This window comes from Amblyraja radiata, chromosome 35, assembly GCF_010909765.2.
Source record: "Amblyraja radiata isolate CabotCenter1 chromosome 35, sAmbRad1.1.pri, whole genome shotgun sequence".
Classification (NCBI taxonomy): domain Eukaryota; kingdom Metazoa; phylum Chordata; class Chondrichthyes; order Rajiformes; family Rajidae; genus Amblyraja; species Amblyraja radiata.
Window position 1 is genome coordinate 8,236,833 of NC_045990.1, and position 25,329 is coordinate 8,262,161.

General features: G+C 49.9%; 2 protein-coding genes across 3 annotated transcripts in view; one reads left to right on the top strand and one right to left on the bottom strand.

The window, feature by feature from the left end:
- Positions 1-10,810, top strand: part of LOC116966021 (keratin, type I cytoskeletal 13-like) — a 31,664-nt gene extending 20,854 nt beyond the window's left edge. The window contains exon 8 of the mRNA XM_033012148.1: positions 10,774-10,810. Within this exon, the coding sequence (XP_032868039.1) occupies positions 10,774-10,802 (29 nt within the window). The 3' untranslated portion in view covers positions 10,803-10,810. The remainder of the gene's footprint in view (positions 1-10,773) is intronic.
- On the bottom strand, positions 331-15,320 carry LOC116966020 (keratin, type I cytoskeletal 18-like). Of its 2 annotated transcripts, XM_033012145.1 has the most exons (10): positions 14,789-15,319; positions 11,682-11,764; positions 10,905-11,061; positions 8,534-8,695; positions 8,014-8,139; positions 7,385-7,602; positions 5,664-5,713; positions 3,947-3,971; positions 2,487-2,503; positions 331-600 (listed from the first exon to the last, which is right to left on the bottom strand). In XM_033012145.1, the coding sequence occupies exons 1-10, from the start codon at positions 15,227-15,229 to the stop codon at positions 578-580; spliced, it is 1,302 nt and encodes a 433-aa protein (XP_032868036.1). In that variant the 5' UTR covers positions 15,230-15,319; the 3' UTR covers positions 331-577. The 2 variants fall into 2 exon arrangements, with proteins under 2 accessions (XP_032868036.1, XP_032868035.1); XM_033012144.1 differs by lacking the exon at positions 2,487-2,503 and having other exon boundaries at positions 14,789-15,320.
- Between the last annotated feature and the right edge of the window lie 10,009 nt (positions 15,321-25,329).

Sequence of the window (25,329 nt, forward strand, 5' to 3'; positions counted from 1 at the left end):
GCTGCCTGACCGGCTGAGTTACTCCAGCACTTTGTGTCTCTCTTCGGCAGAAGCCAGCATCTGCAGTTCCTTCCTACACGTTTCCCCAGAGATGCTGCCTGACCGGCTGAGTGACTCCAGCACTCTGTAGGTGCATTGGATCCAGGGTTGTGTTGCAGCTGACAGCCAGGGTGTGGATCAGCACCTTGGACAGCTCCTGCAGTGTAAATGTGGCCTGAGGGAGGGTGGGGATGGTGGGAGGGTGTGGGCCAGCGTTATCCGAGTTTCGTATAAAGCCACAAGCAGCAGCTGAAGCGAGGGGGTGGAATTGGGGGGGACGACACAGGTTGGACCTCTCCGTCTCCGTGGCTATCCAAGTGTTGAATCGGGCAATGGTCCGTGTGCAGCTGGGTGAAATTCCTTCCCATGCCCCTCCCGGGACAAGAGGGAGCAGCACAGGGCAGAGATCACAGGGGGGCAGCTCGCGAGACGCCAGACACCCCAGTGGTGGTCCCGGCAAACAGATGGAGATGTGGGGAGCAGGTGAGGGGGTCTCAGTCCACCGCCTCGGATAGAACCACGGGGCCAGTCTCTCTCCTTAGTGCCGAGACATCACCTTTTCTGCAAAGACACCAAATAAAGAGAGATTTCACACTTCACTCTTTCACCTTTAGACTTTAGAGATACAGTGTGTAAACAGGCCCTTCGGCCCACCAAGTCCATGCCGACTAGTGATCCCTGTACACTAGCACTCTCCTATACACTAGGGACAATTTTACAACTTACAGAAGGCAATTAACCTCCAAACCTGCACGTTTTGGGCATGTAGCAGGGAACCGGAGCACCTGGAGGAAACCCACACAGTCACAGGGAGAACGTGCAAACTCCACGCACAGCACCTGCAGTCAGGATCGAACCCATGACCCTGGCATTGTAAGGCAGCAACTCTACCGCTGTGGTGTAGCTGGTCGTGCTGCTGCCTCACAGCGCCAGAGACCGAGGTTCGATCCTGTCCTCAGGCGCTGTCTGTGTGGAGTTTGCACGTGGAGAACATTTCTGGAGAACACGGATAACGACGTTTCGGGTCTGGATTGGGGAAGGATCCCGACTTGAAACGTCACTTATCCACGTTTACCAGAGATACTGCCTGACCTGCTGAGTTACTCCAGCATTTTATGCCTATCCATAGAACTAGTGTGAATGGGTGATCGATTGGCAGTGTAGTCTCAGTGGGGTGAAGGGCCTGTTTCCATGCTGTATCTTTCAAGTGATCAATTCGAATAACCCCTGTAGCCACTGTCCTCCAGTATAAAGGTTGTAGATTTACCAAGAAGGACATTAAGGGCTGGTGGTGGATTTATCAACATCAGACAAGCCTCATTTCACAGGCCGTGTCTTTTCTGAACTGGTCGGCCGATGGTAACAGTTTGAATAGATCGACCTTCCAGGTGAAAAGCCCAGTGTGATATCTCCCACTCACTCCAGACTGCGGTCCCTTGACTCCCCAATGGCCCTGGGCTGCCTTCTCTTGGGCCATGATCCCAATATAATTGCGTTGGAGAGCAGGAATGAAGGGGTGTGGATCACATGCAGGCAGAGGAGATTAGTTTATCTTGCCATCATTGTTGGCACTAACATTGTGGTCCAAAGAGCCTGTTCCTGGGCTATACTGTTATAGAATCATCGAGTCATTGAATCATACAACATGGAAACAGGCCATTCGGCCCAGCTTGCCCACACTGACCAACATACCCCATCCACACTTGTCCTACCTGCCCAAAACCCTTTAAACCCACCCTATCCTTGTACATGTCCAAATGTCTGTGCCCATTGAGGTTGGCTGCAGAGGTTTTGTAGGGCAATCGCTCTACAAAGCCTCGAGTGCACTGGGCATCAACGGAGTGACGAAGGGAAGAGCCATCAAGAACAACACAGAGGCAGCGGAGAAGGCTCTGGATCAGGAGAGGAGGTCCATGGGGAGGAGCGAATGCCACCTGAACACAAGTCGTGGTCTGATCAACCACGGCTGGGTCGCCTGGGCGAAGGTGTCTGATGTTGAAAGACCCCAAACACCCAATGACCCCAGGTTACATCACTGATGATGTGTTCAGGAGCATCAAGAGATGCATTTTTATCAATCGATAGTACCTGCCCCAACTACCTCTTCCAGCAGCTCCTTCCATACACCCACCATTCTTTGTGTAAAAAAGTTACCTTTCAGATTTCTATTAAATCTTCTCCCTCTTACCTTAAACTCCTGTCCCTTGGTTCTCGATTCCCCTACTCTGGCCAAAAGACTGTGTGCGTTTTCCCACTATTCCTCTCATGATCTTACGCGCCTCTATAAGATCATTCCTCATCCTCCTGCGCTCCAAGGAATAGAGTCCCAGGCTACTCAACCTCTCCCTGTAGCTCAGCCCCCCCCTGTTCTACAGTATATGCAATACATTCACCATGCAGATCCTTTCAAACAGAGACATGAGGGAATAAGAAGAAAGGTTTATTACCTGTGATAACCTTTGTTCTGTTAAAAAAAGGGAGAAGAAAAAGATGTTAGTCTTCATAGTCACATCATATATACTCGACAAGATAAGAATAAAAGGCAGGGCTGGGCAACACGTTTCCTGGAACCCCCTCACTCTGAGAAACAACTGTACTTCAATCCCTTCTGAAGAAACTTAGAAACATAGACAATAGGTGCAGGAGTAGGCTATATGGCCCTTGGAGCCACCATCACCATTCAATAAGATCATGGCTGATCATCCTAAATCAGTACCCCATTCCTGCTTTCTCCCCATACCCTTTGATTCTGTTAGCCCTGAGAGCTATATCTAACTCTCTCTTGAATACATCCAGTGAATTGGCCTCCACTGCCTTCTGTAGCAGAGAATTCCACAGATTCACAACTCTGGGTGAATTTTTTTCCTCATCTTAGTCCTAAATGGAAAATCTTGACCCACAAGTCACCTATTCCTTCTCTCCAGTGATGCTGCCCGACCCGCTGAGTTATTCCAGCACTTTGTGCCTGTCTTATGAATATGTCAGCATCTGCAGTTCCTTTATACACATAGCCTTCCAACACTAAAGATAGACACAAAGAGCTGGAGTAACTCAGCGGGTCAGGCGTGGGACGACAGATGGCACAATGGGCTAAGTGTTCGGCTGGCGACCGGAAGGTAGCCGGTTCGAATCCTGCTTGGAGTGCATACTGTCGTTGTGTCCTTGGGCAAGACACTTCACCCACCTTTGCCTGTGTGTGAATGTGTGTGAGTGTGTGTGAGTGATTGGTGGTGGTCGGAGGGGCCGTAGGCGCAGAATGGCAGCCACGCTTCCGTCAGTCTGCCCCAGGGCAGCTGTGGCTACAGAAGTAGCTTACCACCACCGAGTGTGACTGAGGAGTGAATGAATAATGCGATGTAAAGCTCCTTGAGTATTAGAAAGGCGCTATATAAATCCCATCCATTATTATTATTATTATCTCTGGAGAAAAGGAATGGGTGACATTTTGGGTCGAGACCCTTCTTCAGACTGAGAGTCAGGGGAAAGGGAAACGAGAGATATAGAAGGCACATGGAGCTAATGAATGAAAGATATGCAGAATGCAATGGTGATCAAGGAAAGGCCGAGCCCACAATGGTCCATTGTTAGCTGTGGGGTAGGTGATCAGCGGAACTCAAGTGGACGACAGTGAAACTAGTACTTGTCCACCCATCACTTGCCAGGCCTGGTCCTGCCCCCACCCCCATTTTTCCAGTTATCTCCCTCTCTACTCCATCAGAAGGGTCCCGGACTAGAACGTCGCCCGTCTATTTCCTCCACAGATGCTGCATGGCCCGCTGCGATCCGCCAGCACTGCATCAAATCCTTGTGTCTTAAGTGTGCTGCTCTCTCGATGGTTTCTGGCAATGCAGCTTCTCTGTCTTCCCAAAGGGGGTGTCAAAGTCAGGATAAAATCAATCCAACTTACGTGATCACAGAAGAAGCTGGAACCTCTGCAAAAGAAAGAATATTCCGGATTGAACTCATCGCTAAATAGACCCGTTGCAACTCATCTCAAGACATCTGGTTTAGGTTTAGTATCATCGCATGTACCCGTGGTTCAGTGAAAAGCTTTGTCTCGCTTGCTATTCAATCAGACCAGATAATGCTATCCACAAATACAACAAGCCAAACTCCAGTACAATAGGTAGGTTTGGATACAGAGTGTAGAACATAGTTCTCAGCATTGTAGCGCATCAGCTCCACAGACAGACTCAATGGCAGCAATGGGGCAGGCCAGCCAGCATTATCAAGGATGAGTCTTACCCGGGTCACTCTCTCTTCTCCCCTCTCCCATCAGGCAAATGGTACAGAAGTGTGAAAACATGCACCTCCAGATCCAGGGACAGTTTCTTCTCAGTTTCTATCAGGCAACTGAACCATCCTCTCATCAGCTAGACAGCAGTCCTGACCTCCCATCGACCTCAATGGAGACCTATCTTTGGTGAATGGTGAACTATTTTCAATCGGGCTTCACTGGACTTTATTTTGCACTGAATGTTGTCCCCTTTATCCTGTATCTGTACACTGTGGAAGGCTTGACTGTCATCATGTGTAGTCTTTCCTGTGACTGGATCAAACGCAAACTTTAAAGCTTTTCACTGTACTTTGGTACACATGACAGCAATAAACTAAACTAAACTAAGGTCCACAGTGTTCAGATACAGGATAAAGGGTATAATATTTAGCACAATTAAAATCCGATTGAAGATTGTTCGCAGGTATCCAATGTGGTAGATAGATGGTAGGACAAGACTGCTCGTTGATCAGAGGATGGTTCAGTTGCCTGATAACAGCTGGGAAGAAACAGTCCTTGAATCTGGAGGTGTGTGTGGTCACACTTCTATACCCATTGCCCGATGGGAGAGGGGAGAAGAGGCCATCACTGCCAGGTACTCTCACATGGACCACATTGGCCAGATGGTGGTGCTTTAGAATTTTAGACCAGAGATACAGCGCGGAAACAAGCCCTTCGGCCCTCTGAGTCTGCACCGCACCGACCAGCGATCCCCGTACACTGTCCTACACACACTAGGATTTTTTTTTTACAATTTTACCAAGGCAAATAACCTACAAACCTGTACGTCTTTGGAGTGTGGGAGGAAACCGGAGCTCCCGGGAAAAACCCACGCAGGTCACGGGGAGAACGTGCAAACTCCATTCAGACAGCACCCATAGTCAGGATCGCCCAGGCGCTGTAAGGCAGCAACTCTACCGCTACACCACCATGCTGCCCTACTCTCATGCCCCAGGCTGGGCAGGAAAGGGTCAGTCACGGTGGTACCTGCTTTGTATGGGGCTGGGCTAAACAATGAGCTTTACACAAGTCGAGCCGGGCGGCACAGTGGCGCAGCGGGTGGAGCTGTTGCCTCCCAGCGCTTGAGACCCGGATCGATCCTGACCTCGGATGTTTTTTTTGCGTGGGTTTCGTCCGGGTGCTCCGGTTTCCTCCCACATCCCAAAGACGTGTGGGTTTGTAAGTTAATTGGCCCTCTGTAAATTACCCCTAGTGTGTAGGGAGCGGATGAGAAAGTGGGATACCATTGAACTAGGGTGAACGGATGATCGATGGTCGGCGGGGACTCGAAGGGTCTGTTTCCATGCTGTATCTATTAAATTCGGCATCAACCTACTTGGAAACTTACTGGAATAGGATTGTGAAACTTGCGATGAAGAGCTTCCAGAGGTATTGATGCTAAAAAGTAAAAAGGGTGATTATTAAAGTTGTTCTCTTACAGAGTATTGATCCTTCCTTTGTCCACTACCACCCCCCCAACCCCGCACCACCCCCCCCCCCCCCAATACCTGCCCTATCCACCCCACCCCTCGACTAACATCCTCCAGTTTCAGCCTTGCTTTTACAGAATCACAAGACTGTTACAGCAAGTAGAGCTGCTGCCTCCCAGACTTGGGTTCGGTCCCGACCTCGGGAACAAAGATCCCCGACCCGAAAAGTCACCCATTCCTTCTCCGCAGAGATGCTGCCTGTCCTGTTGAATTACTCCAGCTATTTGCGTCAATCTTCGGGTGCTGTCTGTACGTTCTCCCTGTGATCGTGTGGGTTTCCTCCGGGTGCTCCGGTTTCCTCCCACATCCCAAAGACGTGCATGTTTTGTAGGTTAACTCACCCTCTGTCAATTACCCCTAGTGTGTCGGGAGTGGACGACTAAATCGATCGATGGTCAGCATGGATTTAATGGGTTGGATCTCTAAGCAAAGCTAAACTTAATGAGCAATACACCTTTTTATGGAAGTCCTGCTTTAAGGAATCGTCTTCCTACTTTCTGTGCATGCGATGTTAAAACTCTTAATCCCTCTCAAATACTACGCAGGTGTCGTGATATTAACAGGCTAGAGTTGTCGTATTTCAGCGCTGGAGACCTGAGTTTGATCCTGACTGTGTGTGCTGGTCTGTATGGACATTGTGACCTGCGTGGGTTTTCCCCGGGTGCTCCGGTTTCCTCCCACACTCCAAAGATGCACAGGTTTGCAGGTTAATTGGCTTGGTAAAATTGGAGATAGTCCCCAGTGTGTGTAGGATAGGGCTAGTGTGCGGGGATCGCTGGTCAGTGCAGACTCGGTGAGCCAAGGGGCTGTTTCTGCGCGATATCTCGAAACTAAACTAAACTCAGGATCCCAGTCATTGTAAATTGTCCCTAGTGTGTAGGATAGTGCTAGTGTACAAGGATCGCTGGTCGGCGTGGACCCAGTGGGGCCGAATGGTCTGTTTCCGTACTGAATCTCTAAACTAAGGTAAACTAGGGGACCACGTTCCTTAGATGTTTCCAACTTAGTGGGAGGAAACCGGAGCACCTGGAGAAAACCCACGCGGTCACGGGTAGAGCGTGCAAACTCCGTACAGACAGCACCCGTGGTCAGGATCGAACCTGGGTCTCTGGTGCTGTAAAGGCCCTGTCCCACTTTCCCGAGTTACTCATGAACTCTCCCGAGTTTTCCCCTTGATTCGAACTCGGGGAATGTAGGGGAATGTTGGTAGCGAGCTCGTAGGAGGCCGTTGGAGTGCGTAGATGTTTCGTAGCGGCTCGTAATGGCAGCCGTAGGAACTCGGGGCATCAGGTAAGTCGGGACGTTTTTTTCAACATGTTGAAAAATGTCCACAAATTAAAAAAAATAGCCCCGAATACCTGCGAATGGCTATTACCGTAATTCCCCGAGTTCGAATCAAGGGGAAAACTCGGGTGAGTAACTCGGGAACGTGGACAGGGCCTGACTCCACTGCTGTTGTGTGAGGAGGGGATATTTTCCACGTGGGTTTGGGTCAACGTGTAGAATGAGGGTGGGGACTTGCTTGGCCACATTAGGCTCAGGTGTTTGACCCCTTCTCCTCTCCCCCATCTCTCCTTACCAGTGCCCTCCGCTCAGCAACAATCTGTATTGTGCGATCTCAGCCTCCAGCTGCATCTTGATGTTCAGGAGGCTCTCGTACCCCTCGTTCTGGTGTAGCAACTCATTCCTGATACTCCCTAGTTCTCCCTCCAGCTGTGCGATCCTGGTCTGCAGACTCCGAAGCTGCATGTCGTAATTTCCCTCGATTTGGTTCAGGCTGTTCTGCAGAGCGTTGATCTGAAAGCACAAGGTCACCTCTGTCAGTCTGACCTCCCGTCTCAATGGGCTGCTCCCAACCATAGGTCCGGGGGGTGGGTGAGGGGGGGGGGGGGGGGTTAGTGAGGGGGGTGAGTGAGGGAGGGGGGGTGGGGGGGGGAGGATGAGTGAGGGTGGGGTGGTAGGTGATTGGGGGGGTGCGTGAGGGGGGTTGGGTGAGGTGTGGGTAGGGGGTGGGGTGAGGGGGGGGTGGGGTGAGGGGGGTGAGCGAGGGTGGGTGTGGGTGAGTGTGTGGGGGAGGGGGGGGGGGTGGGTGAGGGGGGGGGGGTGGTTGGAGGGTCGCCAACACAGGTAGCACCAGCTCTGCCCGCACTCTGTGAGCTCAGGACTAGCGGTTCTGGGGTAAATGTCACGTTGCCACAAGTCACTTACGGATCCAATTAAACTGCTGTACTCCATGTCAAGGTCCTGCAACTGGCGTCGATATTGGCACATCTCATTCTTGACCCCATCCAGAGCCTGGTCGTTCTGAAAGACTGTTGTTTCTTTAATCTGCAGCTGAAAAATGAATGATGAGTTAGAGACCAGGCAGGGGGTGTAAACAATGGTGTCCGGATGTTGGGACAGAGTCTTGATCCAAGGACACTGAGCCACCAGGCCTCTGGTCTTAGACTCTCCCAATAGTGGAAATATCCACTCTATCCCACTCTATCCCGGCCTTTCCCAGGAGCCTGTGGTTGAGTCGGAGCGTCTGCGGGATACAGGAGTCTGGGAGAGGGTGGTGAGGCCGTGGGCCGGACAGGAGATGCCCAGTTAGGAAGCTCCAGCTGCCACAGTGGACAACCCACCCTCCACAACCCCGTGTCCTCCCTCAGGGAGTCTCACACCAGATGGAGCAGTGCTTGGGCATCGTGGAGGTTGAGCTGTTGTGAACAGCCAGTCTAATCCTTACCTGCTGCTGGTACCATCCATCCATGGCTGCCTTGTTGTCACAGGCTTGCTTGGAGTACTTCTCCCTGAGATCAGCCAGGATCTGATCCAAGTTCTCAGTTGGTTCGGAGTCCACCTGCACTTCTATGTCCTGTGTCTTCTGTTGCCGCAGCAGCCTGAGCTCCTGAAAGAGATGGAAACAGAGGCAGGGTCAGGACCACCCCCAGTGAATCCCTCCATCCATGTCTGTGTAACATCGCTGCACGTGCTGAACCTCTAGTTTAGTTCAGTCTACACATACAGCACGGAAACAGGCCCTTCAGCCCACCGAGTCCGTGCCGACCAGCGATCACCCCAAACAGTAACTTCATAAGTTCATAAATGATAGGTGTAGAATTAGGCCATTTGGTCCATCAAGTCTACTCCACCATCCAATCTTGGCTGATCTATATTTCCCTCTCAACCCCATTCTTGGTTCTTGGTTTCTTGATCCTCCAAAATATTCCAAATAGAATTTAAACTGGAGGTGGTACCCCATCTCCCCCACACCTCTCTCCCCCTCCCCTCTCTCCTCCCCCTCTCCATCTCCCTCTCCTCACCCCTCTCCCTCTCCTCCACCTCCTCCTCCCACCCCATCCCTCTCTCCCCCACCCCCTTCCCTCTCTCCCTCCGTCCCCTTCCCCCCTGTCCCTCTTCCACCACTCCCCCTACCCCTCCCTACCCACTCTTCCACTTCTCTCCCCCCCCCCCACTCTCCCTCCCCACTCTCTCCCCCCATTCTCCTGCCTTCTCCCCATACCCGAGCACTATCCTACACACAAGGGACATTTTTTTACCGTAGGCAAATAACCTACAAACCCGTAGGTGTTTGGAGTGTGGGAGGAAACCCGAGCATCCGGTGACAACCCACACGGGGAGAACAGACAAACTCCGTACAGACAGCACCCATGGTCAGGATCGATCTTGGATCTCTGGCGCTGCGAGGCAGCAACTCTACCGCTGTGCCACCAAACTCCGCAAGGAAAGTTGTGACCAAGATCTGCGAAGGATTCCATGAAATAATTGTTCCCCATCTAAAGAGTGGAGTGGGTCCAAAATTCACTGCCTGAGCAGGCGGTCGAAGCTGCAACCCCTGATACCTTCGCCAGCTCTCTATTTGCCTGGTCCGGCATTGCAATAGGACAACAGCTGGGAAGTGGTGGAACTGGCCATCAGGAGGTCCCAGGAAGCTTCAGACTGAAGAAGGGTTTCGGCCCGAAACGTCGCCTATTTCCTTCGCTCCATAGATGCTGCTGCACCCGCTGAGTTTCCCCAGCAATTTTGTGTACCTTCTGCAGTTCCTTCCTGCACATTTATACCGCCTGGCCCGCTGAGTTACCACAGCACTTTGTGACCCTTGGTCTCCACCTGACTGAAGAAGTCTCCACCAGACTGAAGAAGGGTTTCGGCCCGAAACGTCGCCTATTTCCTTCGCTCCATAGATGCTGCTGCATCCGCTGAGTTTCCCCAGCAATTTTGTGTACCTTCGATATTCCAGCATCTGCAGTTCCCTTTTGAACACAAGGAACTGCAGACGCTGGTTTACATTGAAAATAGACACAAATTGCTGGAGTAAATCAGCGGGACAGGCAGCGTCTCTGGAGAGAAGGAGTGGGCGACGTTTCGGGTCGAGACTGAACCTCTAGATGTTTCGGGACCAGACCCTTCTTCAGGCGGAAGGGTCTCGACCCGAAACGTCACCCATTCCTTCTCTCCAGAGATGCTGCCTGTCCCGCTGAGTTACTCCGGCATTTTGTGTCTAGGGTCGGGCAGTATCTTTGGAGAGCATGGATAGACAATGTTTCTGGTGGGGACCCTCCCTCTACTGTGCTATTCACCTTGTTTATGCCTTCCGTTGTTTATGAACCTCATGCTACCTTCAGTAGAGGCACCAGGGAGGCAACACAGTATCATTGCACTGTTTTATTGCTGCCACAGTCACACAGCTGGTAGGGCTGTTGCCTCACAGTGTCGGAGACCCTGGTTCAATCCTGACCTCGGGTTCTGTCAGTGTGGAGTTGTCACGTTACTCAGATACTCCGCTTTCACATTCATCAGTGGTAGGGAGCAGAATTAGGCCATTCGGCCCATCAAGTCAACTCCGCCATTTAATCAACCTTTCCCTCTCAACCCCATTCTCCTGCCTTCCTCCCCCCTGGCCCTTCACACCCGTTTGTTCCCACATTCCAAAGGTTTGTAGGTTAATTGCCCTCTAGTGTGTAGGAAGTGGATCAGAATGCGGGATAACATAGAACTCGTGCAAACTCTGTACAGACAGCACCCGAGGTCAGGATCGAACCGGGGACTCTGGCGCTGTACCGCTCTAAATCCCAGCGATTGACAGGGCCGCTCACCTCCTCGTGGTTCTTCTTCAGGAAGGCGATCTCATCCTCCAGCCCGATAATGTCTTGATTCAGGTTCTCGTGCAAATGCAGGTAGTTGGCCTTCAGATTGTGGAGACCATCTATGTCGGCCTCCACCGACATCCTGAGACACTGTTCCGTGCGCAACCTGAAACAGAGGGGACAAGCATCACCACAAGACCATCACCTCAGAAATATAGACAACAGGTGCAGGAGTAGGCCATTCGGTCACGGGGAGAACGTACAAACTCCGTACAGACAGCACCAGTAGTCAGGATCGAACCCGGGTCTCTGGCGCTGTGAGGCAGCAACTCTACCGCTGCACCATTGTGACTTTTTCCCCTCGGTTATCGGGCTTGTGAACAGTCCATCTATAAGCCAGTGCACTGTCCCGATTCACCTCCACCACCATTGTGGACATTGGACTTTGTCTATGGAACAGATGCAGGAAGGAACTGCAGATGCTGGTTTAAACTGAAGATAGACACAAAAAGCTGGAGTTACTCAGCGGGACAGGCGGCATCTCTGGACAGAAGGAATAGGTGGCGTTTTGGGTCGAAACCCTTTGAGTACTGTCCGATTAACCTCCACCTCAGGCAAGTGGGACTGGTGTAGCTGGGACATGTTGGCCGGTGTGGGCAAGTTGGACCGAGAGGCCTGTTTCCACACTGTATCACTCTATGACTCATTGTGGACAGTGGACTTTGGAACTGATGCGCTACAATGTATAGGATTTTTTTATTTAAAGAATGGAACTAGGTCACTTACTTGCACTGGAAGTCCTCTGCGGCCAGTTTGGCATTGTCCGTCTCCAGTGCGATACGGGAATTCTGCAGCATGGCATTGATGATCTGGGAGAGATTGGAGAGAAAATCAAACGGGTGGACACACAAAGCTGGAGTAACTCAGCGGGTCAGGCAGCATCTCTGGAGAGAAGGAATAGACGCCGTTTCGGGTCGAGACCCTTCAGCAGACAGAGACAGTGGGGGAGAGGGAAGCTCGAGGTATGAAAAGTTTCAGAGCAAATCGGAGCCAATGACCAAGGAAAGGCAGAGCCCACAAAGTTCAGTTTAGTTTAGTTTAGAGACACAGCGTGGAAATAGGTCACAGAGTCCGCGTTAATCAGCGATCCCCGCACAATACACACACACACACACACACACATACACACACACACACACACAGACACACACACACACACACATACACACACACACACACACACACACACACACACACACATACACACACACAGACACACACACACACACACACAGACACACACACAGACACAGACACACACAGACACACACACACACACACAGACACACACACAGACACAGACACACACAGACACACACACACACACACACACACACACACACAGACACAGACACACACACACACACACACACACACACACACACACACACACACAGACAGAGACACAGACACACACACACACAGACACACACACAGACACACACACACACAGACACACACACAGACAGACACACACACAGACACACACACACACACACAGACACAGACACACACACACACACACACACACACACACAGACACACACAGACAGACACACACACACACACACACATCCACATTAACACGACAATTTACTATTATACAAAAGTCAATTAGCCTACACACCTGCATGCCTTTGGAGTGTGGGAGGAAACCAGAGCACCCGGAGAAAACCCACCATACAGGCGGCAGCACCCGTAGTCAGGATCGAACCGGGGTCACTGGCGCTGTGAGGCAGCAACTCTACCGCTGCGCCACCGTGCCGACAATGGTCCATTGATAATGAAGGGATGTGTGGATGCGACCAGTGGAACTAGCAGGATGACGAGGGTGGGGCAGGGGCGGAGAGAGAGAGAGAGGGGGAATGCAGGGGTTATTTGTAATTAGAGAAGTCAATGTTCATACCGCTGGGTTGAGACGTGGAGGGTGAGGAGAGCATTTTCAGTGGGAAGTCAAGGTCGCAGATGCCTACATGCCCAGCTCAGATCTACGGGCTGCATTGGCGTGTGTATAACTGCCCTGGATTTCACAAACTAAAGGGCATCAGATAAGGAGATCAGGGCGCCAGATAAGGCCTGTCCCACTTGTGCGACATTTGGGTGACATTTAAGCCTTCTTCTCCCCACTGTGGTCAGACCAAATGGACAGAAGCTTGAAAATGTCCACAACCAGACTCAGGGACAACTTCTTCCCCTCAGTTATCCGGGCTTTTGAACAGCCCTTGTATAAGCCAGGATACCGTCCAATTCACCTCTACCCCATTGTGGACTTTGTCTATTGAACTGATGTGCTATAATGTATAGGAAGGAACTGCAGATGCTGGTTTAAACCGAAGATAGACATAAAAAGCTGGAGTAACTCAGCGGGACAGGCAGCATCTCCGGAGAAAAGGAATAGGTGATATTTCAGGTTGAGACCCTTCTTCACTCAACAATGCACTGTAATGCTGAGAAGGATATTCTTCACCTATTGTACTTGAGTTTGATTTAAGTATTGTATTGTAAAACAAAGCTCTGCACTGCACTGCACATTAGACATATAGTGTGGAACCAAGCCCTTAAGCCCATGGAATCCGGCAGCGACCAGCGACCACCCCGTACACTAGTCCTATCCTACACACGCCAGGGACAATTTACAATTTTACTGAAGCCAATCAACTTACAAACGTGCACGTCTTTGGAATGTGGGAGGAAACCTGAGCCCCCGGAGAAAACCCAGGCGGTCAGTGGGAAAATTAATGTGCGAACAGCATCCATAGTCAGGATCGAACCCTTGTCCCTGGCACTGTTAAGGCAGCAACTCTACCGCTGCGCCACCGTGTTGCCCCGTCAATTGAAAAGCTACAGGTATATTTTTCCATTGTGAGTAAGGAAGATTCAAACAAGAGGACGTGATTTGACAATTAAGGGACAAAAGTTTAGGGGTAACATGAGGGGGAACTTCTTTACTCAGAGAGTGGTAGCTGTGTGTGGAATGAGCTTCCAGTGGAAGTGGTGCAGGCAGGTTCGTTTTTATCATTTAAAAATAAATTGGATAGGTATGTGGACGGGAAAGGAATGGAGGGTTATGGTCTGAGTGCAGGTAGATGAGACTAGGGGAAAATAAGTGTTCGGCACGGACTTGTAGGGGCCGAGATGGCCTGTTTCTGTGCTGTAATTGTTAAATGGTTATATACGTCTTGACTTGGGAACACATGGCGATAAGAAACAGAAACCTACGTTAGAAGAATAGACTTTACTTGCAAGGGAACAGGGGGCAAGGAAAAGAAGAGGGGGTGGGGGGCATAGGTGGGATAGTGTCTTTAGACTGAAGTTTGAATCTGAATCTGAATCTGACTGAGGTCCCCACCCCAAACTTGGTCTGCCCATTCCTCTCCACAGATGCTGCCTGACCCGCTGAGTTCCTCCAAAGATAGACACAAAATGCTGGAGTAACTCAGCGGGACAGGCAGCATCTCTGGAGAGAAGGAATGGGTGACGTTTCGGGTCGAGACCCTTCTTCAGACTAGAGATATGGAAGGGTAGTGCTGTCTGTACAGAGTTTGTACGTTCTCGTCGTGACCGCGTGGGTTTATCCCGGGTGCTCCGGTTTCTTCCCACACTCCAAAGACTTGCAGGATTGTAGGTTAATTGGCTTTGGTATAAATGGAAAGTGTCCCTTGTGTGTGCGTGTGTGTGTGTGTGTGTGTGTGTGTGTGTGTGTGGGGGGGGGGGGGGGGGGGGGGGGGTGGGGGATAGTGTTGGTGTGCGGGGATTGCTGGTCGGTGGGCTGAAGGGCTTGTTTCACCGCTGTATCTCTAATCTATCATAGTTCCCGCCGCCTTTGTACGTACCTGCTGTTGCAGAGGTCTGACCGCGCAGTTGTAAGTGGACCAGTCGAAGCCTTCGTAGTTGTTGGTGGAGCCGAGCGCCTGGATCTGTATCTCCAGCTCCTTGTTGGACTGCTCGAGTGTGCGGACCTTCTCCAGATACCTGGCGAGACGGTCGTTGAGTTCCTGCATGGTGCCCTTCTCGTTGTTGATGACACAGCCGCCTGGCATGATGGAGAAGGAGCTGGAAGCATGGCTTGAGCCAAGACCAACACCGGAGCCCAGACCCAGACCCAGACCCAGACCCAGACCGCTGCCGCCTCTGTAGCTCATGGTGGAGCCGCTGGCCCGCGGCCGGGAACTGTAGCCCTGCATAGACACACTAGAGTACCGTGGCAGCTTGCTGGAAAGCCGGTTGGAACCACCGATGGTGCTGTAGCTGGTTACTGACCTTTGATGAGACATGTTGCTGCTGGTGACTAAAGGAGGACTTCAGGAGGAAGGCAGTGTCTAGTCCAAACTTCGCTCTAGATGCTCAGTGGCCACGGTACCTGCCTCCCTCCTTCTTATACAGTGAGGACAGGGGTTGGACAGAGCCACACCCATGCTGAATCCCACCTTTTAAACTTCACGCCCACAACCTGACAGTACAAACCCTGTTCTCCACTCGTATCCTGATCGCTCAGCGCCCCGGGGAAATGCATTAATTTGCGGCACCAGACAGGAATATTAAATCTTGTGAAAGACACAAAGATTCAAGAGAGACAAGAGTGTCTCGTCATCTGTCACTAGATGGAACAATTACATTCTTACCTGTATCAGCACAACAGATATGCATACATACTGGAGACACAAAACATAGAAACATAGAAAATAGGTGCAGGAGTAGGCCATTCGGCCCTTCAAGCCTGCACCGCCATTCAATATGATCATGGCTGATCATCCAACTCAGTATCCTGTACCTGCCTTCTCTCCATACCCCCTGATACATTTAGCCACAAGGGCCACATCTAACTCTAAAACATCTAACTCTAACATCTAAAACGCTGGGGTAAGTCAGCGGGCCAGGCAGCATCTCTGGAGAAAATGGATAGGTAACACATTTCGGGTCGAGACCCTTCTTCAGACTTGTAGAAGAGGAGTGAAGAAGGGTCTCGACCCAAAATTATTTATTCATGTGTGTATATATTTATATTATGGTATATGGACACACTGATCTGTTTTGTAGTCAATGCCTACTATGTTCTGTTGTGCTGAAGCAAAGCAAGAATTTCATTGTCCTATACAGGGACATATGACAATAAACTCACTTGAACTTGAAAATGTCACCCATTCCTTCTCTCCAGAGATGCTGCCTGTCCCGCTGAGTTACTCCAGCATTTTGTGTCTATCAGTGGGAAACTTGGGGGATGAAAATGTGGAAGGAAAGATGGAGCCGGCAATGGCCCATTTCCTTGATCATCGGTGCTGGCTTTGATGTCTTCTTTTCATACCTTCCATTCATTTGTCCTTTTCATTCCTCTAGACGCGGGAGGAAACCGGAGCAAACCCATGCGAGAACGTGCAAACTCCACACAGACAGCACCCGAGGTCAGGGTCGAACCCGGGTCTCCGTTGCTGTGAGGCCACTAGCACTGCCAACTGTTCCATTGTGTGGGAGTTTTATTGTTGTGGGTACCGAGATACAGTAAACGAAAACCTTTGCCCTCCAGTAGCCATACACAAGTGGCGCAGCGGGTAGAGTTGCTGCCTTGCAGAGCCTTGCAGCGCCGGAGACCCGGGTTCGATCCTGACTACGGGTGCTGTCTGTACAGAGTTAGGTTGTATGTTCTCCCCGTGACCTGCGTGGGATTCCTCCCACACTCCAAAGACGTGCAGGTTTGTAGGTTAATTGGCTTGGCACAAGTGTAAAATTGTCCCGAGTGGGTGTAGGATAGTGTTAATGTGCGGGGATCACTGGTCGGCACAGATGGACCCGGCGGGCCGAAGGGCCTGTTTCCACGCTGTATCTCTAAACTAAACTACTACAGAGATATATGGAACTGCAGATGCTGGTTTACAAAAAAAAACAGGCAAGGAGCTGGAGTAACTGAGTGGGTCAGGCAACATTTCTGGAGGACATGGTCAGGCAACATTTCAGATTGGGACCCTTCTTTTGACTCACAAGTACAACAGCTAGTGCAAAAATAAATATGGTATTCCAACATTAGAATGGTCTCAGAGAGGGAGAGGTGAATGGGGAGAGTTTTACGGCAGGACGGATGGCGCAGAGGTACAGCTCCGGAGACCCGGGTTCAATCCTGACTACGGGTGCTGTCTGTACGGAGTTTGTACGTTCTCCCCGTGACCTGCGTGGGATTTTCCCCGGGTGCTCCGGTTTCCTCCCACACTCCAAAGACGTGCAGGTCTGTAGATGAATTGGCTTGGTATAAATGTACATTTTCCCAGGTGGGCGCTAAGGGCCAGTCCCACTTTCACGACTTAATTCACGACCTTTTTTACTCGTGGACATTTTTCATCAGGCTAGAAAAACGCCCCGACCTACTTGATGCCACGAGTACCTGTGACTAGCTTCACGGCCTACCTACGACCTACCTACGGTCTCCTACGACCTCGTGACGACCATGCTGCGAGTATGAGTCAAGGGCAAACTCGGCAGAGGCCGTGAATTGTGCGCGGATCGCTGATCGGCGTGGACTCGGTGGGCTGAAGGGCCTGTTTCCGCGCTAAACTAAACTCAACTAAACTAAGGTTACAGCGAGGGAGAGGTGTAGGGGAGAGGGGTAGAGAGGGAGAGGTGTAGGGGCTGGAAGTTAGTCAGGGTGATGTGTGGTAGCTTGGTGAGGATGAGGGAGATGAGTTCAGACTCTGGAAGAGGTCAGAGAGAGGGAGTGTGTGTGTGTGTGTGTGTGGGGCGGGTGTGAGATGTCACCAGGTTAACGGGACAGTGGAGACTGAAGGCGTTGGCCGAAATGTTTTTTTTTTGTTCTCTTTTCAGGTTGTCGTGGAGACCAGTGTTTGTTGCCTATCCCTGACTGTTCTTCGGGAGGCTTCAGGTGAGCCATACTAGCAGGTGTTTAGTTTAGTTTAGAGATACAGAGTGCAAACAGGCCCTTCGGCCCACCGAACCCACACCGACCAACGATCCCCGCACACTAACACTATCCTACACACACTAGGGACAATTTACAATATTACCGAAGCCAATTAACCTACAAACCTGACCGTCTTTGGAGTGTGGGTCACGGGGAGAACGTACAAACTCCGTACAGACAGCACCCATGGTCAGGATCGAACCCGGGTCTCTGGCGCTGTGAGGCAGCAACTCTACCGCTGCGCCACCACTTACAATTAAGCACTCTTGATTCTTGAAAGAGAAGGACCAAAGTGATGGGGATTACATGAAGGCTGGAGTGAGTTAACCATGGTGGGCCTTGTAGTTCAAGTACAAGTGAGTTTATTGTCATGTGTCCCAGATAGGACAATGAAATTCTTGCATTGCTTCAGCACAACAGAATATAGTAGGCATAAATAAATACAGAACAGATCAGTGTGTCCATATACTATTGAATATATATATACATATAAAGTGCAATAGGCTATTAAAGTTCAGATTTTTGTTTCAGTTGAGTTTAATAGCCTGATGGCTGTCGGGGAGTTGCTATTCCTGAAGCTGGATGTTGCAGATTTCAGGCTCCTGTACCTTCTACCTTGTACGTTGAAGATCCAAGTTCAACCATTCTGCGGTAAGATCCGGGTTTAAACGGAGGAGCTGCTGATGTTGGGAGTTGCCAAACATGTTGTCTCCTCCCTGACCCACGCTGTCTCCATTCCAAAGACGTCCAGGTTTGTAGGTTAATTGCCTTGGCAAATGTAAAAACTGTCCCTAGTGGGTGCAGGAGAAGGATAGTGTTAAATGTGAGGGGATCGCTGGTCCGAGCACGGACCCGGTGGGCCGAAGGGCCTGTCTCTGTGCTGTATCTCTAAACTAAACAACTGCCCTGTGGCGAGCAAAGATATCTTTGGTGGCGACTACCAGATTAGGCGGTGAACAGTGACATTCCAGGGCTGTTGTGCTGGGTGCGGCTGTTGCAGACAGTGAGAAGTGCTGAGATAAGGCACACCTTAACCTGGGGCTTTCGTCTGACCTTTCTAACCCTGGGTTTTGCCCTCTCTGCTCACTCTCACAGCTGGTGTACACACCCCTCGCCTAACTAGTCACCCAGCAGCAGGATTTCTCAACGCACCGTCAAATGGAACGAGGGCCCCAGTTTGCAAACACTGCAGATCTCCTCTCACCCAGCTGGTCCTGCCGGTTCTGCATGTCTGTAAATTGAACCATCAGCTCCCACAGACAGAGAGGGACGTGGCAATTATTAGTTAATTTAAAAAAGTACATCAAGTGCTTTAGAACAGTCCCGACCCGAATCGTCACCTATCCACGTTCTCCAGAGATGTTGCCTGTCCCGCTGAGTTACTCCAGCTTTTTGTGTCTATCTTATGTTATGAATGAATTTTATTTGTGAATTATAACTAAAGTAATGAAGTTCCCGGCGCTCCCCCAGTAGGATAGGATTTGTAATATTACTTGCTCTTAGGACATTAAACATCACTGATTATCAGCATGTAGCACCAAAGAACTGCAGTGGGTCAGTGCAGATAGACACAAAATGGGATAGGCAACATCTCTGGAGAGAGCGAATGGGTGACGTTTCGGGTTGAGACCCTTTTTCCTTGGAAGGAACTGCAGATGCTTGTTTAAACCGAAGATGGAGGCAAGGCAGCATCTCTGGAGAACCTTCCTCAGAACCTTCTTCGGTCTGAGGAATGGTCTCGACCCGAAACGTCGCCCATTCCTTCTCTCCAGAGATGCCGCCTGTTCCGTTGAGTTACTCCGGCTTTTTGTGTCTATCTTCGGTTTAAACCAGCATCTGCAGTTCCTTCTTACATACTCCATTCATCACACACACACACACACACACACACACACACACACACACACACACACACACACACACACACACACACACACACACACACATATATACACACACACACACACACACACAACACACACACACACACACACACACACACACACACACACACACACACACACACACACACACACAGAAATATTAAAAGCAGCACATGCCTTTTCTTTGCATTCATAATACGGTTACGTTTAGACAATCATAGTGTCTTCAGGTTAACACTTTCCAAGTACAAGGCACAGATGCCAATCCAAATGAGCCAACACCCTTCTAGTATTTCGCAAAATACGAACCTACCAGAGTGCTATCTGTTGTGGGAAATGGACAGGCAAGGCTTTAGTGAAGAGAGACACAAAAGGCTGGAGTACCTCAGTGGGTCAGGCAGCATCTCTGGGGATAAGGAACCTTTCTCGCGACCCAGAAACGTCACCTATTCCTTCCCTTGAGAGACGCTGCCTGACCCGCTGAGTTACTCCAGCATTTTGTGTCTGTCTATGGGATAGGTGGATCCAGGTAAGGAGGGTGGGATGAATTATGATTCATTCAAAAGGATGAGTCATGGGAGAGGGAGAAGGGTGGAGATTGTCACGAAGATTGCAGGTGATGTGGAGAGAGGAACGATCTGTTTAACGTCCCAAACTAAACCATGCGTGTAGCTGGGACCCAGGTAAGCTACTTTGACCATCTCCCCATTCCCATAACCACCTCTCTGCCCTTGGCCACCTCCACTGACAGAGTGAGGCCACACACAAACTGGGGCAACAGCACCTCCACTTGGGCAGCTTACAACCCTACGAAAATTGAGTTCTCCAATTCTGGATAACCCCACTCCTCTCCCTCCTGATCTATCCTGGTCCAGAAACATCACCTATACATGTTCTCCGGGGATGCTGCCTGACCCGCTGAGTTACTCCAGCACTTTGTCCTTTTGCTCATAGGTTAGTGTAATGTAGCGTTCAAGAGCTTGATGGTTTAACTTAGTTTGGAGATACAGCGTGTAAATAGGCCCTTCGGCCCAACAAGTGTGAGCCAACCAATGGTCGCCCATATACTATTTCCGGCCCGTTCTACATTATCCCACTTTCTGATCCACTCCACACACACTATGGGCAATTCACAGTGCCCAATTAACCTACAAACCTGCGCGTCTTTGGAGTGTGGGAGGAAACCAGAGCACCAGGAGAAAACCCACGTGGTCACAGGGAGAACGTGTAAACTCCGATCAGACAGCACCCGTAGTCAGGATCGAACCCAGGTCTCCACTGTGCCACAATGTTGCCCTAAATTACAAGAAGGTTGTTGAGAAGCTGTGCTTGAATTTGGATGTCATGATTTAAAGCCACCTGCGCCTTCTTCTCAATGAGAGTAGCAAACTCAGAGCATGTGTAGGAAGGAACTGTAGGTGCTGGTTTGAAGAAGAACAAACCAGTATGTAATCAGAGCATGGCCAGGGTGGTGTGGGTCTCTCATGATGCTGGCGGCTTTTTTTTAAGGCAGAGCTTCCTGTAGATCCGATCGATGGTGGGGAGGGTCAGTTCCCATTATGGTCTGGGCAGTGTCCGGCATTTGAGTTGTTGAACCAGTCCGTGATGCAACTAGTCAATACCCTCTCCACCCCCTGTAACATCGTCAAGTCAAGTCAAGTCACTTTTATTTCTATAGCACATTTAAAAAACAACTCTCGTTGACCAAAGTGCTTTACATTGGTGGAGGTACTAACGTTATACAACATTGGTTCATAGATTAAGTACATACATAAATACATACATATAGCCCTCCCTCAGAGGACGTCAAGAAAGGCTTGAGAGTAAAGATGAGTTTTAAGTCTCGACTTAAAAGAGTCGATGGAGGGGGCAGTTCTGATAGGAAGGGGGATGCTGTTCCACAGTCTAGGAGCAGCAATCGCAAAGGCACCGTCGCCCCTGAGCTTATGCCTAGACCGCCGGATATTCAGTAACCCCAAGTCGGCCGATCTGAGGGACCTGGAGTTGGTGTGGTGGGTAAACAGACTTTTGATGTAGGTGGGGACAAGGCCGTTAAGGGCTTTGTAAACATAGAGAAGGATCTTGAAATTTATTCGGAACCGCACCGGGAGCCAGTGGAGAGAGGCCAGGATCGGGACACACCCAAACTACACAATCTTCTAAAGAAGTGGAGGGTTTGTTGTCTATTTGACTAAAACAACAATATATATATATATATATTTTTAAATGAATTAAAATACATATTTTAATAAAAATTAAATAGGAGAGTTATTTGTCTGAAAGGAGAAATATGGAATGGTAGGAAGGAATTGCAGATGCTGGTTTGCACAGAAGATGGACACTAAATGCAGGCGTTATGCCCCTGTCCCACTTAGGAAACCTGAACGGAAACCTCTGGAGACTTTGCGCCCCACCCAAGGTTTCCGTGCGATTCTCGGAGGTTGCAGGTGGTTGCCGGAGGTGGCAGGTAGTGGAAGCAGGTAGGGAGGCTGACAAAAACCTCCGGGAACCGCACGGAAACCTTGGGTGGGGCGCAAAGTCTCCAGAGGTTTCCGTTCAGGTTTCCTAAGTGGGACAGGGGCATAAACTCCGCGGGTCAGGCAGCATCTCTGGGGAGAAGGAATGGATGACGTTTCGGATCGAGACCCTTCTTCAGATTGAGAGTGAGGGAGGAGTGAAACGTCACCCATTCCTTCTCTCCAGCGATGCTGCCTGTCCCGCTGAGTTACTCCAGCATTTTGTGTCTCTCTAGCATGTAATGGTGCCGCCCTAGAATCGTGCCATGTCCAAACTTCCTTATCTGAGTGTTTGTCCTTTTGTGAGCAGGGCACAAATCTCAAGTTTCACACGTGATATCCAACTCAGAAATGACCAAAGATCAGGGAAGATAGTGATAGACTCCAGAGAAAAAAAAAACACTCGTATGCTTGGTTGCATGAACAGTTGTATGGCAGGTGAAATTTAACACACGAATATCTGTGCTCTGTAAGAAAGCAGAGTTAGAGACAAGATAAAATCAACGGTGCCAGAACAAAAGGTGTGAGAACAGAGAGTGCCGAGGGTGTAAAATGAAACCTCTTCAAATGCAGGAGAGATTGGAAATTAAAACCAAGGAACTGCAGATGCTCTTTAAAGGACACAGACTTCTTCTTCTTCTTGCGTATGGCGTGCACAGCCTAAAGTTATAGGACAACTTGTTCTATTTGATCTTATTTGATTGTGCACGCCAGGTTGATTACATTCGTCAAAACAGGGCGGACCACGTGAAGGTTGCAATCTCCCACCCCAGGACACAGTCTGAAGAAGGGTCTCGACCCAAAACGTCACCCATTCCTTCTCTCCACAGATGCTGCCTGTCCCGCTGATTTACTCCAGCTTTTTGTAGCTATCTTCGGTTTAAATCTGCATCTGCAGTTCCTGCCCACCCAGAGGACAGGTAACTCAGCAGGTCAGGCAGCATCACTGGAGAACATGGATCAATGATTTTCTGGGTCAAGATCCTTCTCCAGACCAAAAAGTTGTTGGTTAAAGTTAGCTTTCTCCCTCTGACCTCCCCAACTGCAGAAGGGGAAGAAGGGCCCCAACCCTACACATCATCTGTCCATACTCTCCACAGATGCTACCTGACCCGCTGACATCTCCTCTAGCACTTTGTGTTTTCAACTTTTATATAACGTATTAAAAGCCAGGCTGTCGGCACCAACCAACGATACTAACCCTATCCTACACACTAGGGACAATTTTACAAGCCTGCACGTCTTTGGAGTGTGGGAGGAAACCGGAGCCCCCGTAGAAAACCCACGAGGTCACAGGGAGAACGTACAAACTCTGTACAGACAGCACCCGCAGTCAGAATTGAACCCGGGTCTCTGGCGCTGTAATGCCCCTGTCCCACTTAGGAAACCTGAACGGAAACCTCTGGAGACTTTGCGCCTCACCCAAGGTTTCCGTGCGGTTCCCGGAGGTTCTTGTCAGTCTCCCTACCTGCTTCCACTACCTGCAACCTCCAGCAACCACCTGCAACCTCCGGGAACCGCACGGAAACCTTGGGTGGGGCGCAAAGTCTCCAGAGGTTTCCGTTCAGGTTTCCTAAGTGGGACAGGGGCATAAGGCAGCAACTCTACCGCTGCGCCACCATTTATGCCGACCCATTTTATTACTGAACATTTGTGTGTTATTTCATTAAAGAGCCTGCAATCTACATTCGAAGGTAGACTACATTCTACATTGGTATCGATGTTGGTTTATTTTGTTCATATGTACAGAGACACAGTGAGAAGCTTTTGTTAGTGTGCTATCCAATTAGATCAAGTAAGTAAGAAAGGAAGTATTTCAAAAATTCTGCAGGTAGGAATTTCATTGTTCTGTTCTTGGCACATACGACCAAAGATCACAGAGCAGATCTTTGCATATGACTATTAGACGCTTGAATTTTGGGAAGGCTTTGTAACTGAGAAACAATGTGAAGAATTTCACTGCTTCCACGAATGCGCCAACACAGCCTTTGGTCTATTGAGGAAGATAGCATTCAATTACCTAGATGTGGCAGAGAACCCATGGTCTACTGGGCATAAGTGGTCCTTGGCAGTGCATTCCATGCACCAACCAATAGACAATAGACAATAGGTGCAGGAGTAGGCCATTCGACCATTCAATGTGATCATGGCTGATCATCTCCAATCAGTACCCCGTTCCTGCCTTCTCCCCATATCCCCTGACTCCGCTATCTGTAAGAGCCCTATCTAGCTCTCTCTTGAAAGTATCCAGAGAACCGGCCTTCACCGCCCTCTGAGGCAGAGAATTCCACAGACTCACAACTCTCTGTGTGAAAAAATGTTTCCTTATCTCAGTTCTAAATGGCTTACCCCTTATTCTTAAACTGTGTCCCCTGGTTCTGGACTCCCCCAACATCGGGAACATGTTTCCTGCCTCTAGCGTGTCCAAACCCTTAATAATCTTATATGTTTCAATAAGATCTCCTCTCATCCTTCTAAATTCCAGAGTTTACAAGCCCAGCCGCTCCATTCTCTCCAGACCACTCATTTGGCCCAGCACATTTTCATTAAACCTTGCCCCTATCTCCTTAACCTATGCCCTCTAGTCTTTGACATTTCCACCCAGGGAGAAAGATTCATATTCTCTGCCCTATTTGTGTCTCTCATAATTTTATATGATTCTTTCAGTTTGAATCTCAATGTTTAGGAGAAAACAATCTAAGTTTGATCAAAACAACCCTAGGAAAATGGGTTTAGATTAGTTTAGTTTAAAGATACAGCGCGGAAACAGGCCCTACAGCCCACCGGGTCCGCTCCAACTAGCGATCCCCGCACATTGACACTAACCTACACACACTAGGGACAATTTACACATACACCAAGCCAATTAACCTACAAACCTGTACGTCTTGGCAGTGTGGGAGGAAACCGAAGATCTAGGAGAAAACCCACGCAGGTCACGGGGAGAACGTACAAACTCCGTACAGACAGCACCCGTAGTCGGGATCGAACCCGGCTCTCCGATGCTGCAAGTGCTTTAAGGCAGCAACTAAAAACGCTGAATCCACACCTTCACTTTCACATCCACTCCT